General features: G+C 58.7%; 1 protein-coding gene across 2 annotated transcripts in view; it reads right to left on the bottom strand.

Annotated features, from left to right (window-relative positions):
• The window catches only part of PMEPA1 (prostate transmembrane protein, androgen induced 1), a 55,055-nt gene extending 40,123 nt beyond the window's left edge, over positions 1-14,932 (bottom strand). Inside the window, exon 1 of one of the 2 annotated variants that reach the window (XM_047770790.1) lies at positions 14,725-14,932. In XM_047770790.1, the coding sequence (XP_047626746.1) occupies positions 14,725-14,917 (193 nt within the window). In that variant the 5' untranslated portion in view covers positions 14,918-14,932. Of the gene's footprint in view, positions 1-13,758; positions 14,334-14,724 lie in introns of those variants that run through there. The other variant, XM_047770791.1, reaches the window with a different exon arrangement.
• Between the last annotated feature and the right edge of the window lie 1,829 nt (positions 14,933-16,761).

Here is a 16,761-nt window from a genome sequence, read left to right as displayed (position 1 = left end):
CTAACTCTGAAGCCACGCTGCGGTTATCCGTGTCCTCTTCCGAGAATGCTCGGGACCCGCAATCGCCAGCTGCACCCTCTATAATGAGGCCTGCCCCCACCCCCACGGCACACAGTTCCATCCCGAGGTCCAAACCGTCAGCCGGCAGGAACTCGGCTTCAGTGTTCTCTGCCTCTGACTAACCTCCTCCCCCAGACATGACTCATACCTGTCTGGGGTCACCCGCAGCCTCGTTCCCCGCACAGGAATGCAGGCCAGGTGAGCCGGCAGGCGGGCTGGCATCAACAGCTGATGGGGCCAATGCCAGGTGTAGCCTGCTGAGTTGCCAAGGCCTCCGCCATCACCCTGAGTCCCCCGCGCTAGGGCTGGACAGATGCCCACGTCCCGAGGACCCATTTATGGGCTCAGATTCAGATGATAAAACCTCTTCCCCACGGAGATGCCTAGAATTTCACCCACAGACGGTCGCTCTTCTCGGTGCACGGGGCCCTTTTATGGAACTTGGGCCCTGTTTGAAACTGCAGCCCTGCGGTACATCCACGCCATGCAATGCTGCTCAGAAAGAAAACAGAATCTCTCCCGAGACACACAACCCGGGTGTATCTCAAAGTCGGGAGGCCGAGGGGAAGAAGCCAGACAGAGAGCGCGCAGACACAGCGTGGTTCCGGGCGTGCAACGTTCTGCGCACCCAAGGTTTCCTCCCTTGCGACTGGATCTGCGGTGACTGCCTGGGGGGGGGAGGTGCAGGCTCGGGGGGGGGGGAACCTCTGGGGAAGGTCCTCCTCCTCGATCTGGACAGTTGTCACAGACACAGACACTTGCCAAAACCCATCATGGTGCACGATGACGCCTGCGCGCTTATACCTCAACGAGCACATCAGGGCAGGGGAAACGCAGGTTCCAAGAGGAAGTTTCACGAGGGCAGGGAGGAGAAGGGACAGCTGCTGAGGTCTGACCAGGTCTTGGCAGTGTCGTCCTTCTCACAAGAGCCCTAGGGGTCATTCAGCCCATTTTACAGAGGACAGAATGGAGGGGGGGGCGGGGAGGGGAGATGGGCGGGGGCAGGGCTGTGAGCAGGGCTCATCCGGGCATCAGTGATGAGAAAATCTCGTGTCTGGAACGTTCTGCCCTCGACTGCAAGCCCACCCATGTCCTTCTCTCGCCTCTGGGTGAGACATCCCCTCAAGAAGCCATCTGCACACCCCTCCCGCCCCCCAGTGAAGCAGAAAGCCACTTGCACGTAGCCAAGAACCCAGAAGGCAAAGGTAGGGACAGCTACACCGGAAGGCCAGGTTCAAGGCCCTGTCCGGCAGCCACGGGGAGCAGGAGAGGATGCCAGGACACCAGGTACCCATCCTGATCCTGGTGAAACCCTGCGCCCCTAAGGTTCCCTGAACTAAAGACAGAAACACACAGGCCCCCGCCCACCCTCACCGCAGCTGGCAGAGGCCTCAGGGGTCGCTCGGCTGTTCCAAGCACCTGCCTGGAACGACAGGACAGGTGCTGGTAGACGAGGCCGAGACCCGGCTCACAGCCCCTGGGGTCCTGCTGCCCGACTCACGGAGACCTGTGTGAGTATGAGCTGGACCGGCTCACGCGGAGTCCCGCCTGCACGCCGGCCTTACCACAATGGCATTATTAGCAGCAGGGCTCCGACTGGTGACAGAAGGGCTTCAGGCTGAAAACTGGCCCACCATCCCTCTTTCTCCTGGCCTGAACCTCAATATATCCATCGGCAGGCACGGGGCTGGGGCCAGCCCAACGCTGCTTAACCCCACCTGCACCCCGAACTACCTGGGGAGATTTAAGAAGCTGGCTCCCTGTCTGTCTCCTCCCCAGTTGTTGGCCTGGGGTGAGGCTGAGGGTCAGGGCTGCAGACCCCCGGTGGCTTCCATGCTCAGCAGCACAGACAAGGGCTGAGTTTAGAAGGAGGCTGGGGAGGCCCTGAGTCTTCATGCTCTCTCCTCCCCCCTTCCCCTAGATCTCCCCTCTCGGGGAGCCCAGGCCCTGCGCAGCACCCCACAGTGACCGTGACCCCTTCCCCCTTCAGCTGCAACCTGACACGGGACAGATTTCTGCTCTCTGGCCTGAGCCGCGGATCGGATCGCTGCTGGTGACCATTCCAAGCAGGGCGTGTGTGGAGGAGGGGATGAAGGAATGGGACGCAGGCCCAGCTGCAAAAGCCCGAAGGCGAGGGCAGAGAGGCCACGCCCCTACACGGGCGACAGGTGCTTCCAAAGCTGAAGGGATCTCGGGCAAAGCCTTTGGAGCCCCGCAGCCCAAGTTCAAATCTGGCTCTGCTCCTGGCTGGTGATCTCTGTGCCTCAGCCCCGCCTCCTCCTGTGCCCAGGGCGTGGCCAGAGGGCCTGCGAGGTGCTCGTGAGCAGGCATAGCTGGGGTTCGGAGAGCCGCAACGCCACCACGGAAATCACCAAGAAGATGGTTAAAGGAGCTGGAATGTGGACTGCCCAGCCCCTCGTCTTGCTCTTCTTCCCGAACCTCAGCCCCACTCACCCGAGTCTATTCGAGGAGAGTGTCCAGGGCCCATTCTCACTGGCGTGTAAAAGAATGCCTCGATGTGCATTCAGGGTAAAAACGGAGGCCTCTCCCTCATCTGAGTTGGTGACCCTGATTTTTAGGAAAGACAAATGAAGTACAGTCGGGGGGCAGGGGGCTGAGAGGCACATGAGCAAGGGTCTTTCTCCAGGTCTCAGCATGAACGAAGACTGGGACGGACCCAGGCCTGCCGGCTGAAGGTGGGCCCGGGTCACTCCCAGGTGGGAGCAGCACAGCCTTAGACATCATAGCAGGGACGGTCCCCAACTTGTCAGGCAGCCCCAAGGCCTCCACGGGACATGATGAGCAGACGTGGAGTCTTGGTGGCTGCATGCTAAGACGATTCCTCCCCTGCCAGGAGTTCTGCAGTGCTTGCTTCTCTCCCAGGCTGGGATCGACTAGCAATGTCTGTCACAGGCAGCAAGGGAGAGGAGGTTGGGTCGAATGCCATGCTCTCATTCCTGGTCCACACCTAACTCGAGCTACCGGAGCTGGGGATCCACAAATACCTAAGCCAGGACCTCGCTCAGAGGACAGCATACAGCAGGACAAGTCGTGCAACAGGGCATCAACCAGAGAAGGAGGCTTCGGGGAGAAATGGCCACAGGCAGACATACTCCTCAAAGAAACAGAAGCAACCTCTGGAGGACGCACGTGCAGGCAGGGCTGAGATTTATGTGGACAGCTAGAAGCTGGACTCACCATTACAGCTCTGGTCCGTGGAGCAGGTAACTCTAGTGACCCTCTAGAGGGGAGGATGGTGACAATTTCATTTAGGGCCAAAGCAACGAATAAAATGAGACAAAATTAGCAGCTCCACGAGTAAGCCCACACACGCCACAGTTTAATTAATGCAACAACCTGACAAAGGCAAACATCTAATCACTGTCACCAGCAGAGAAGTGAGTGGCTCCTGACCCGGAAGCCAGGTACTGAGACCGTCCCAGGGTGGATCCCGTCCCTTTAGAAAGGCAACACCGTCTGCATTTGTGGCTTCTGGCTTGAAACTCTGCCCCAGGTCTGATGGGGTGTTCCTTTCCGTCAGTCTGCTCAGAGATCGGGCTTCATCGACACGGAAGCGAAAACCCGAGAGACAGGAGTGCATTTCGTTGTGAGCTCTCAGGACGAGCACCAGCAGCGAACCGAGAGGTGTTCGAAGGGCTGGCGGGCATTATTTAACGGTGATAGTCGCCCATGTCATTGACACCCCTTCCATCATCTCAGGACCCCCCACCTCCGTCTCCCACACCATAGACAGATGAGAAAAAAACCCCGTCCGCCGTGGCCGTGACCCCCACCGGCTGCTCGGCTCGGCCCCTGTGAATCACTCCCGGCTCACCGAGACGACGGCGTGATAACGGGCGGCACAGACACCCGTAGATGAATCATGCCCTGCCTTCCCCAAGACCAAACCTTCGGTTTTCAAGACACCCATTACAAAGTAGAAAGAAAAGAACAAAGACATTACTCAGGGTGTTTGCGCAGCGTTGATTCATGGGTTTACAGAATTATTACCGACTAAATTGTTCTCAGGAAGGCGATGAGACCTGTGACCAGCTGGTCGGCACCTCGGCCTGCCCGCTTGGGAATGCGGAAAATGGGGCGGGGGCAGACGCCAAATTCGTGCCCAAGGGACCCTCCCTGCCCCCTGCACCTTCGGCTTTCTTTTGGAGGGTTACTTAACACCTCGATGAGGCTCTTCAAAGGTGGATCCACGTGAGCCATGTGAAAGAAGCAAAAGCACGTACAGACTTAGTTTTACTAAACGTCTGCGTTTTCAGTCCTTGAGTGTAGCGCCCATAAGAGCCCACACAGTCTCCCTTCTGTGAGCGGGACTTTGAAAACGCACGACCCGCCCGGATGGAAACTCTCACACCGTCTCCCAACTGCCGTCCACCGCAGATACATCCGATCAAAGCTAGTCTACCTGCTATAAAACGTAGGCGGATGTAGAAAGAGCGTTGGCTGTGGCCACATGCAAGTTCTGAGCTTCCCCAGTGCAAGTGTGGCTCTGGGATGAGTCAGCCCGCAGGGCTTGGACGGAGGCTTGGTGGCCAGGCATCTGAACCTCACAGGGCAGCTTTGGCACCGTCTGGAGGCAACCCTGTCAGGGATCCCGACCCTGGTGGGCAAAGTGACACAGGCAAGAATAAAGCTGAGCTCACACCTGGCTCACGCTCTTGGGCAGCGGCCCCGCTTCCAGCAGCGCCCGGACTGTCACGAGCAAGACGGGTGGCGGGGCCGTCTTCCGGAATCTATTCTCGACTGTCGTGACCACATCTCCAGGACCATCGGGGCTGGAACAAACCTCCTTTGGGAAAAGGCAGTGTGCCTGGCCCAAAATGTGCAGGAAAACTGACTCAGCGCCACACTCCTATGGCTTCTGAGTACAGAGCCGAGAACCCCAATTTCACCTCCCTGGGGGAGCCCAGGGCAAAGCAGAGAAAAGGCTCAGGCCCAGACCTGGGCGCACCTGTGGGAGGGGGAGGTGGGGTGTCTGCTTCGACCTCCAGTGTTGGGACCTCAGAGAAGTCTCCCAGCCTTGGATGGAATGCACAGATCTTAAAATACTCTACAAATTTTACGTTATAAAATACGTATGTGTATTTTTTATACCCAATGATATGTGGGTTTACTTATCAAAGCACATATTTTTGTATTTGTAACCAGTTACACGCAGACAGACCCATGGTTGGACGTGTTGACCTTGGCCCCGACCTGCAAAGCCGGTTGGGGTGGGGGGGCGGACATCAGCTTCTGCAAAACTTAAGGACCAGCAGAGACGCTCCTATTTCTGAAGACTGATGTGACCTGCAAGTGATTCTCCATCACGGATGATCACAGGTGACAGATCAAGTGCCGGCAGCTCAGAGAACCTCACTGCGGGCTCCCAAGCAGCCGGGGGAGACCAAGCAACACCCAAAAGCCCCTCTTGCACCAACTCTTTCACTGCTTATCGAACCATCTGCTCTGGGCCCAGACCACGCAGACATTGTATCAATTTCTCCAGACTTCAAAGGTAAATTGGTGTCTCGAGAACCCACGTGACTGCTCAGTGCTTTAAGTGCTATCTGTCCAGCTCCATATCTGTCCAGCCCAGGAGAGCCAGGGAGGCGTTTCTGGAAGAGAGTAAAACTTTTAAGACCTGGCTCCGGACACCAGAAGCCAACGTTCCCCAACATCCAGACGGCAGGGCCGCTGGGATTTTACACTTGTTACCAAATCATTACAACTCACTGCCAGGACAGCGATTTCCCAAGCCCCCTGATACGATATGATAAACGACTATAGAGTTCAAGCCTATCTGAAGGGGAAGCAAATCAGACCCCACAGGTCTCAATGCTTCCGACACCCCAGAAGACGCTCGGCAGAGGCAATTCTGAGCCCAGGGACCCACCGCTTCTTCCCCCACCCCCATCCCCGATGAAAACCAAATACACGATCGGACTCAGCAGGAACATCGGGAAGATCCGATCACCACCTGGCACCCGGGAAGGTGAGTCAGAGTAGCTGCCTAACTCCTTGCAACCTGTGGGTCTCATCGTCACATGCGAGCAAATGCCAGCTCCGCCAGGGGTGACACACAGACAGAGCAACTGGAAAACACTCCATGTCTGAAGCAAGTGGGGGTAGAAGAGAATGGCCCTCGGAATCCTCCTTTTGAGGGGGTGTGGGGCAGACCCTGGCGAGGCCCCTTTGTCATTTCCAAGCTCTCCGTGGCACTGAAGTGATGCTGAGACCCCAACCTTCCTGGACAACAGCAGCAGAGGCAGGGGAGCCCGTCTGCATGAGATTCTGCACCTGCCACCCCTGCCCCACCCTGAGTGGGGCTCTGATGTTTCCGGAAGAGGTGGTGGGAAGGAGGCCAAGGCACAGCTTCCTGCTCCAAACAGTGGGCATGTCTTTGGAGCATTCGAGATAATACATTATGCCACAGGGGCCGCACACTACCGGGCATCTGTCTCGACAACCTAGGAAGTGAATGGTAATCTCCCCTCCGCTTCAGGGAGGGGCGAGTGGAGGAGCCCTCGAGACAGGTGCTGCCCAAGTCCATGTCCTGACCACGTCTGGTCCCGCCTGCAGGACCCTGTGGGGCCCTCCCGCCCTGCCACTTCCTTCTCTCCTCACACAACCTGGCTGGGGACATCATGACCCAAAGGACACTGTCCCCAAGTGCCAAGTCTCTAAGTGCTTGGTGACCAGAGGGAAGAGCGATGACACAACTAATGACACAACATCAACACCACGTGGCAGGTCTGGCAGGAGAGCCCCACAGCTGCTTCTGGGGGCCAGCGGGATGGGCATTCTGGAGCCTGGGGCCCCCCCCGGGAGGTGCTCGGCTTTCGGCTCTCCATTCAGCCCCACTCCCTGAAAAGAACTCACATTCTCCTCTGTGCCCTTTGCAGAACGGCAGGTCTCAGAGGGCAGGGTTTACCTGTGCTGTTGTCCCTGGAGGCTCTCCTGCACTGGGAACAGCGCCGGGAACAGCACAAGTGATGACGAGGAAGCGCCGAGTTACTGAGCTCCCACGGGGTGCCCTGTGCGCATTCATCCCCCATAAAGCCTGGATTTTCATCATCTTGCCCTGGCCAGAAGCTGGGCAGCATACAGACCACGGATGGCCCAGAGTCACAGGACAGTTCACCAAGAGGGTCCCTCCAGGAACAGCCGTGGGCCACCTACCAGGCTCCTGTCACAGCATCTGGTGGGGGGGGGGGCTCAAGGATGCAGAAAGGAGCCAGAGAGACAGCTGACGAGGGACATGTGTCTGAGGAAGACTTTTCCAATGAAAGGCAGCCAGTATACTCAGATTTGTGGGTGCTCTTCCCTGACAAATGGGGGTCGGGGTGTGTCACAAGGAAGGAATCATAGGAGCAGGGGCTCCGGGTTTCGGGAGCTGAGGTTTAAATCCCAGCTCCTGGCAATATGACCCAGAGCAAGTGTCTTACCCTCTCCGAGCCCGTTTGGCATTTGCAAATGGGTAAGAACAACAGCACCTCGGAGTTGTTTTGAAGATCGAGAAAAATGCGTCACTAGTACCTGGCACATAATAAGCTCTCCATATCCAACTAGGAAAGGGAGTGGAAGCAAAAATCCATCAGTCACCCTGGAAACAGAAGACAGAAGCTGTTCCGTGGCTCTTGGAAAGCCTGGGGCTGCCCCAAACCTTTCTCGGCCCATCCCGGGGTGGCTCTGATCAGCAAGCCACTCAGACCTTTCCCAGCCTGGTGACAGACACCCCCACCGGCGCCTGACAAGGCCCTGGCAAGACCCCCGGGCTGTCACGGTTTGGCTTTGCGTGCCACCCAAAGCAAAGGGAGGTTGACGTCACTCCACAGAGGGCGCTGCCCACCCAGGGAGGTGGAAGGGCAGGAGCGAAGACACAGGTGCTCAGAGGTGGAGAGGTGAAACCTGCCAGGAAGACAAAGAGCCGGGTCTTCTTCTGACGGTGCACCCCCCGCCCCCCCATACACTCGCTGGAGTTACAAATGGAGGTGAATGTGCAAAATGGGAGCCTCAAACTATTGGGAGTTTCTGGGCTTCATGCTCTGGACCGTCTCAGGCTCTCAGGAATGGACCCCGTGTGGCCTCTGGTGTCAGGGCGGTGCTGATTTCCTGGTCTCTGCTTTGGGTGTCCCCGCCCTTCGCGCCCAGCCGCTGTCCTCCAAAGCGGCTCGGGATGCCTCGAACCCCAGGGTCTGTTGCCTCTTGGGCCCAGGGTAGACGTGCTGGGGGTCTGCCAGCCAGAGACAGGGAAGCTCACACCAACACTCAATTACCTCCACTGTCAAGGTCATGGTCCCCCCATGGGCCGGTGCCCTGCAACATTCCCAGCCAGTCCTGCCCAGCCCAGACGGAAGGGGGCGACCTTCTTCTGAAGGCCTTCGCAACAGGCAGAGTGCCAGGGTGACCATGAGGGGACAGGACACATGGCTTGTTGGGCCAAGGCCAACCCCACTGTCACCACCGACCCCCGTGAACACAGAGCGGTGTGGACACCAGGCACACACGCCCCGAGAATCATCTCAGAACCCTCCTATCACCCAGCCCACGAGAGCTGTGGTCACCTAGCCTTACGGAGGCCAAGAGGCAGCGGAAGGTGACACAGCCAGCAAGCTCTAGAGCGGGGCTGAGTTTCAACCCCTCTGGTGCTGGGTCAGGCTCTTAACCCGCTGCAGCCCCACTGCCACCCTTGCCCGGTTCTCAGCAGCATCCTCCTGGACACACTGCATTTGTGTGCCTGAACCATGCTCTCCCGGCCTCGGGAAGCGCCCAGGCAGCGGGGAGCATCCTCATGGCTCCACAGGCCCACAAAGAGGAGGGGCCATGCGGCTCACCCCGTGCCCCCCTTAACCAAGTGTACACACGTGCGCACGCGTGCACGCACACACACACGACACCTTTTAAAAAGCCCAGAGTGGGGGTCCTCAGCTTTGATCTCCTCCTCAGCATGTGAGCCACACAGAAGCTCACGGTCTCCCAAATCCCTTCTCTTTGGCCAGGAGCCCAGATGCCAGGCTGCCTGCAACTCTGTCCCTGGATGATGACACCTAAAGAGAAAAGGCCACGCAGCCCCTCTGGTTTGGGGCTCCCCACGAGTACCCTCCTCTCCAGCAACTGCTTAGGTCTTAACAATTAACCCAAACAGAAAGGTTTAAAAACCCTAGACCTGGGCTTAGACGGGACCAGGTGGGGCAGGTACAGGGGGTCAGCGATCAGGGCACGCCTGAGCTCTGCAGACACACAAGCAGCCCCGACTCCACCCTCCCCACCAGCCTCTCCCAGGCAGCCTCACACGGCTCTTGTCTTTCGGAGGGAGAGTGCACACACGTGTGCAACTCACAGTCTATGTGTGTGCACTGTTTCCCTTTTCGTTTCTCTTGCCTGCCCAGAAGAAGCTGTAACCCTTCCCAACCCCAAGAGAAGCTGGCGGGAAAGGCAGAAAGGAGGGCAGCTGAGAGCTGAGTGTGTGCCCGTGCATGCACCCGCGTGTGAGCACCTGCCTAGCTAGGCCTGTGTACACGAGAGCCATTAGTTACTCTGTGTCTTCACAAACACGAAGCTCACCCCTGACCTGGGGAGGCGGTGTAGCGGGCTTAACCCAGACCTCCTGGGAAGCCGTGACCAACTGCCTGGCCTGAGAGCCAGTCAAAAGTCAGCCTCGTATGCGCCTCGACCTAAAACCCAGATAGTAAGAAAACACATGGGGGAAAAGTCCCAGCCAGCCGAGAGGGCCCACGGGGGACGAGCTGGCGGGACCGCCATCCTTTAGCTGAAACCTGCAGGATCTGCTTTCCCGGGGCCCGAGTCTTTCCTCCTAATGAGCACGAATATGAGACGTTTCATCGGGGGGGGGGGTGCCAATCTGCCCCGCGTGGTGTGCAGTGGGCACTCAGGAAAGGTGGACTGGGTGAGTGGCATGGGCCAGCGCGGGCCTTTCCAGGGGCTGATTTCCGAAGGGAACTAGGGATCTTCTCCCAGCAACTGCGACCTGCACACCCGCCCCCAAGCCCCTGCGGGAAAACCAGGAACGGATGGCGGGGCTGCTCCGAGGGCACCGGGCGAAGTCTGGGCCATGGCTGTTACCAGGCGGCAGGGGGAGTGGCCCTCCTCCTGACATCTGGAGCGTAGAGGCCAGATGCTGCTACAGAGCCAGCACACAACACACCTCCTCTCCCTCCCAACAAGGAATCCTCGGGCCCAGACGGCCCGGTGCCGAGGGTGAGACAGCCTGGATTCCAGTGTAACACGTGAATAGCACACGTGCCAGACAAACCGCCGGAGAATTGGGTGTCCTCGGAGTTTCAGAGAGTGGAATCTCCGGGGCTCGGGGCTATTTGTTTGGAATTGGTCAGAGAAGAGGACTCAGAGGTTCACTGACTCCAATTGTGTTAAAACAACAACAAAGCCACCACCGTAGATACCGCCTGCAGAGATGCCACCTCCCAGGTCCCTCCAGAAATGCTGCCACGAGAGCCAACCACTGTCTGGCCCCACAATTCAGCCTGTCCTGAAAGCACAATTAGCATCTCTCCCCCCCGAAAGTTTCAGGCAGAAGGTGGAGGAGAAAGACAGGGGTAATTTCTAAGAGATGCAATAGAACTGAAAAGAGGTCAGAGAATGCCAAGAAAAAGGCAAATGGGTGCCAGGAGGAATCCTTTCCTCAAAAGTCGCCACACAGAACTCCCCTGCTGTCACCTCTGGTGGGTTGTCACTTGAGCCGACGGTTTTCAGTCCCCAGACCCCTGGCTCTTTTATAGAACGACACATTTTTCTGTAGGGTGTGTTCTGGGAACAGGGAATTCCCATCAGACAGCAGCCCTCACCCCTCTCAGAAAAGATGGGGCCCCTGGAGGGTCCAGGCAGTGTCTTGCCAAAGTCAGGACCATGCCAGATATCTGGCTTCCTCAAAGCAGACCCAGTTCCCATCATCCCAGGCACAAAGGAGATGCTGATTTCCTCCAGCCCCCAAGTTCAAAGTGGACCTAGTCCGGGACTGCATTCATTCCATGAGAAAAAAACCCTGGATCTGGGTCCAGCATGGGTCGGGGACCTGGGGCAAAGCTTTCCTTTGCCACTTCCTCTTACTTTTGAAACGAGGGCACAGTCACGGAAGCTGGCCCAGGCTTCGCCCAGGTCTGAAATTTGGGGCCACCACATCAGGAAGCCCGCACTATTCGAGGGGCGAGGATTTCTGCCACTTGAAGCCTCCAGCCAGACTTTGGAGGGCAGAGGTCCCATCTGGAAAGATGATAAGTTTTTTTTTTGTTCATTTCACCCATTCCGGGCTCCTTTTTCAGAAGAGGAAACTGACGCCAGGGGCCCTAAGGGAACTACCAGGGGCAATCTCTTCTCTTCTAGAACAGGAGCCACCTGACACTGCCCTGCCGCCCAACTCCAAATCCAGTGTTCCACTGGAACCCCCACTGGAGCCCCCACTCAGACCATGGGGAATGCACAGTGGCCTCTGCCTGTGTCTCTCTCTCCTTCCTTCAATTTCCCCTTCCTTCCTATCTTTTTGTAGAAAGCAACGCCAAGCCTTTAAGGCTTCCTCAGCGGACCGTTTCCGGGAAATCTGATTAGCACGTTCAACAAACTGTTACATTATACCTGCGTTTTAAAGGCTGCTTCCCTCTCTGCCCTGGGCTTTCTTCCAGGAAGTAGGGGCCGTGTGTAAAAAATACACTGAGCGCGGTGACTAATGGGCCACCTCTGGGCCAGCTGGAGCAGGCCAGGGTTCCAGGCGCTAACCTCAAGGGTCCCACTCAGAGGCCGCGTGTGGGAAGCTCACCAGTCAAAACAGGCATCGGACTTAACAGCACCTCGGTGTCAGCCAAAACACTGCCGGGGCTCATCAGCCCAAGAAGGCACAGAAGTAAGGATGAATTTTTTAAAAAGTCCTGACCACAAAGGAAGAAGAGAGCAGTATGTCCCATTAGTTCCACACAACAACCAGGACCCTTCAGGTGGGGTGTTCTCTCGGGCAACTTGCTGGGGGGGTGGGGGGGGCGGTACCTGAGCACCAACCATTTAGCACCAGTGAGACTCTCCAAACATGTGCCAACACATTGTACTAACATCCCCGTGCATTTCATTAGCCTCCAGCTTTCACAAAGGGCCTTTGGGAAGCAATCGGGTTTAATGCAAGGCAGTTCCGCAAACGCTGGCTCCGAGCAGGTTCTCTGGGCATCTCGCTGGCCTGGCTCAGGGCAGCTGGGGGGTGGGGGTGGGGGACAATGACGACGACAAGGCTTCAATTCCAGGACAAGCAGGAGTGGGGACAGGCAGATGGAGGTCCCACCACCTAGCCAGTCAGCCTGCCCCAGCAGAGCTGGTCATGGGTTATTTTTACCTCTTGCTCCTCACTGTACAGGCTCAGGGGCCGAAAACTGTGGCAGCCGCCTGCGGAAACTGGCTTATGAGTCACCCAGTGACTGCCCTAGCTTGGTGGCGGCTGCCTCTGGACTCCTGGTCCAGCTGGAAGAAGCGGGGGGGGGGGGTCCTTGCAGGGCAGGAAAGGGCTGTGTGCACCCCTGCCTGAGGTGCTTAGGGGCGAGGATGGGGAAAACGAAGCTCAAATAGGCCAGAGGTTCCCAAAAGGATGGACCCGGGGAGGGGGTACAGGCTAGACGGCAGTCCCCTGGGGGGGCGACAGTCAATTCCCCACCCAACCCAACGTCCACCTGGGTGGGCTCTGTATGACCGAAGTGGAGGCTTATCCCTCTCAACTTCTCTGTCTGCGGGGGGAGTCAGCACCCAGCTTCAAAGGCTCCCCTCCCGACCCCTGGTATGCCTCCTCCTTTCAGAGCAAGGCAGCCCCAAATACAGACAGCCCCAAACTTTGACTCATTTGTAACCACTGTCCCAGCCAGACTGAGCCAAGCTGTCCAGACAGAGGCTATTTATAGGTGCGTCGGGGACACAGACACTCACACAATGACACACACTCAGGATCCACGTTCAGCCAGAGCCGCCAGCGCGGAGCCCTAGATTCAGACACCTGGGTTCAAACAGTCCCCAGACCCCCAGAGAGATGCACCCAGTCCGGGACACAGAGAGCCCCAGAGATCCGACAAGACTTGCGAACACAGACTCTTGGGGCGGCTCGCGAGCCAGACACACAGACACCCAGAGAGGGACGCCAGACCCAGACAGAGACACACAGATACGCACGCTCCACAGACGCACGGAAACCCACTCACACAGACCCACAGCGCCACGCACACTCCAGACACACACCCGGAGCCCCAGACACCGCGCAGGCCAGACAGTGTCTCACACACCCGACACCCCCCCCCCCCGCCCCCAAGCCAAAGTTGATAAAGAGCCGGCCTAATTGCTCCATCGCGACTGCCCCTTAGGGAAATAAAATGGAAACTCTTCATGGATCCACCCGCCCCAGCCCTCCCGCGCCGGGCGCCCCTCCGGCCTCCCCTCCGCCCGGCCCCGGGTCCGAGTCCCGGCGGGCGGGGCGCGGACTGCGGGGGCCGTGCCAGGCTCGCAGCGCCGCGGGACAAAGCCGGGCCGGCGGCCAGCTGCCGCGAGCCGGGAGGGCGCGCCCGGGGCGCGGCGGGCGCAGCCGGGGCGCAGGGCGCACGGCCCGAGGGGGCGCGCACGGCCCAAGTCCCCGCCCGCATTTGCGCCTGACTCAGGGTCCGAGCCCGTAGGGGCCTCGGGGGAGGGGGGCGCGGGGTCACTCACTGATCTCCATGCTCTGGAACAAAGAGCGTTTGCAGTTGCACGTGCAGGAGACATTGGGCTGCCCGGCGGCGGCGGCGGCGGTGCTGTTGACCCCCATTAAGCGGTGCATGGACGGCGCGGCGGCGCGGCGCGGAGCGCAGGGGGCTCGGGGGCGGCCGGGGGGGGCTCCGGCCGGCGCCCGGCGCTCGGGCCCCGCATGCAGGAGGCGCGCGGCGGGGAAGGCGCGCCCCGGCTCGCCGGGCTCGGGGCGCCGCCAAGTTCCCGGGGCGCCGCGGGACTCAGTGCTCGGGGCCGCGCTCCCCCGCGCCCCCCGGCTGCCCCTCCGCAGCCCCCGGGGCGTCGGCAGTGCCCGTGGGTGGCGTCCGGGAAATGGGCTGGCAGCCGGGGCGCGCGCTGCCGCCGGCGCTGAGCCTCTGCTGCTGGCTTCCCCCAGCCGAGCGCCTCCGCCGCCGCCGCCGCCGCCTCCTCCTCATTCAAGTCCAAGGAGATCGGGTTTCGCTCCGAGACCGCGGTCGGAGGCAGGCAGACGGTCTGACGTCAGCGCTAGACGGGGCTGCCGGTTCCCACCGCGCGGGGGCCGGGGAGGGGGCGCGCGCTGCGCCAATCCCCGCCGAGGTTCCCCCGCACCCCCTCCCCGGGCCACGGGGCGGGGTGACGGGGAAGGGGGCGGGTTCTTAAAGGGCCAGCGCCGGGCGGCCCGCGTAGACCCGCGACCCGCGCGCTGGAGGAAGGTCGTAGCGTCCGCTCCCCTACAGGGGTCGGTTTGGAAGCTCTGCCCCGCACACACTAGGCCGGGGGCGGGGAGCAGGTTTGGGTCCCAGCCGCACCCCCGCGTGTGGCGGATGCGTTCCTCGCAGTCCTTGACCCAGGCTTTCGGGGGAAGTTTGCCCCCATGCCCCCGAGAGCACGAGGTCCCTGGGGCTCGGGATTAGGGACCAGGGGCCCGTCCTCCAGGTCACCCATTACCTGATTTCGCAGGAAACTCCCCGACTCCAGATCTGCAGCCCCAAGAGGCCCCAAGCCGTTTGCGACCCCCACGCACTTTAACCCGACCCAGATGAGGTCGACTGGGGAAGCGTGGAACTCCGGTAGACGCGTCCTGGACAGTTCTGAGAAACGCCCCCGACAGCTCCGAGAAACGCCCGGGAGCCCTTGTCATGTAAATACGCGTCGGGGACGGGGAACCTCCCCGCCGGCGGGGCCCCGGGCAAATCCACACCCAACGTCTGCTGCCCGAGGGGCCACCGGCCGTAGGGGGCGCGGCTCCGGTGTTCTAAAGAAGAGGGAGGAAGTGCAGGGGTGCGCTTTTATTTCGAGTTTTAATTACACAAGTGCTACAAGAACACATTCTCCTGGAATTAAAAAGATATTAAAATATTACGTAAGAGGCCCCCCTCCCTGGCACATCGCCAAACTCTCAACACTTGGTGTGTCCTCTCCTAGACCCAGCCCTAAATCTCTATTTATTTAGCAAGTACTTATTTACTCATGTCAGAAACTTACTAAACAGGAACGCAATCTGACGCCTACCCGGAGAGGCAGAAATATTTTTAAAAATCCTGATTTTACAGACACGGAAACTGGCCTAGGGGTCGCTGGCTTAGGGTCCCAATGGAGGGGTTTGAGGCGGAATTCCCCCATATATTTGTAATTCTTAAATATCCACACATCTCTGTAATGCCTGGAATGTTAGTGATGAGCAGAGCCTACTTTTGCTACACGGGGAAACAGGGTTCAAAGGTTATTGGTATTTCATGGAGTTTCCGGTCATGGCTCAGTGGTAAGGCACCCGACTAGGATCCATGAGGACACAGGTTCCATCCCTGGCCTCCCTCTGTCAGGTAAGGATCCGGCGTTGCATGAGCTGTGGTGTAGGTCGCAGACGCAGTTTGGATCCCACGTTGCTGTGGCTGTGGCGTAGGCTGGCAGCTGCAGCTCCGATTTGACCCCTAGCCTGGGAACCTCCATATGCTGCAAATGTAGTCCTAAAAAGACCAAAAAAAAAAAAAAGTTACTGGTATTTCCTTTTAACAGACTGGAACCTGGGTGTTATCTTAAAGAATTCAAAAAAGCCGGAGTTCCCGTTGTGGCGCAGTGGTTAACGAATCCGACTAGGAACCATGAGGTTGCGGGTTCGGTCCCTGCCCTTGCTCAGTGGGTTAACGATCCGGCGTTGCCGTGAGCTGTGGTGTAGGTTGCAGACGCGGCTCGGATCCCGCGTTGCTGTGGCTCTGGCATAAGCCAATGGCTACAGCTCCGATTCGACCCCTAGCCTGGGAACCTCCATATGCCGCGGGAGCGGCCCAAAGAAATAGCAACAACAACAAAAAGACAAAAAAAAAAAAAAGAATTCAGAGAAAGCCAACCCAGGAAGTGGAGTTCTGACCAACTGGGCACAGAGATGCTTCTTGCTTTCTTGTGAGGGCAGGCCAGAAACCTCTTCTAGAGGGTTCAAGCTCAGGAGTGAGTGATTGACAAGAGAGAGAGCCAAGGGGTGTCCAACACGGAAGGAGGTTCAAAGACACTGACCATCCCTCGTTTGAGAAGAGACATTCACCCTAGGAACTATGGGCCAGGCCTGGTTCAGGCCCCAAGCCCAGGGACCAGGAAGGGTGGAAGCTCTCAGGGCCAACCGTGAAGGATGCCTCTGCTGTGGGCTGGGAAGTCTCAGCCCCTACCTCAAGGAGGGGTCCTCTCACCAGCAGGTCCATTGAAGGGGTGGGGGCACGTCTCACTGCGTTTTGGCCTCTGTGGCTTGGAGGAAATGCTGGAGAGTCCTGCACGCTCCTTTTAGGGGGCCTGGAAAACGTCACCTTGAGTCCCACTCATTTCCCAGGCCAAAGGAGACCACCGTCCCTTGTTTCAGCCATTCCTTCATTCATTCAATCAACAAACTTTCACTGAGTTCTAGCTAGCCCAGAGTGCCAGGACGTCAGTGAGGCCAGGGGCAACCCCTGCTCTTCTGAAGTCTCTTGCAGCTGAGCTGGCCTGTCTGGCAGCAAG

Source organism: Phacochoerus africanus, chromosome 3 (genome assembly GCF_016906955.1).
Source record: "Phacochoerus africanus isolate WHEZ1 chromosome 3, ROS_Pafr_v1, whole genome shotgun sequence".
Taxonomy (NCBI): Eukaryota; Metazoa; Chordata; class Mammalia; order Artiodactyla; family Suidae; genus Phacochoerus; species Phacochoerus africanus.
The sequence above is the reverse complement of the archived record's forward strand: the minus strand, read 5'-3'. Positions and strand labels throughout refer to the sequence as shown.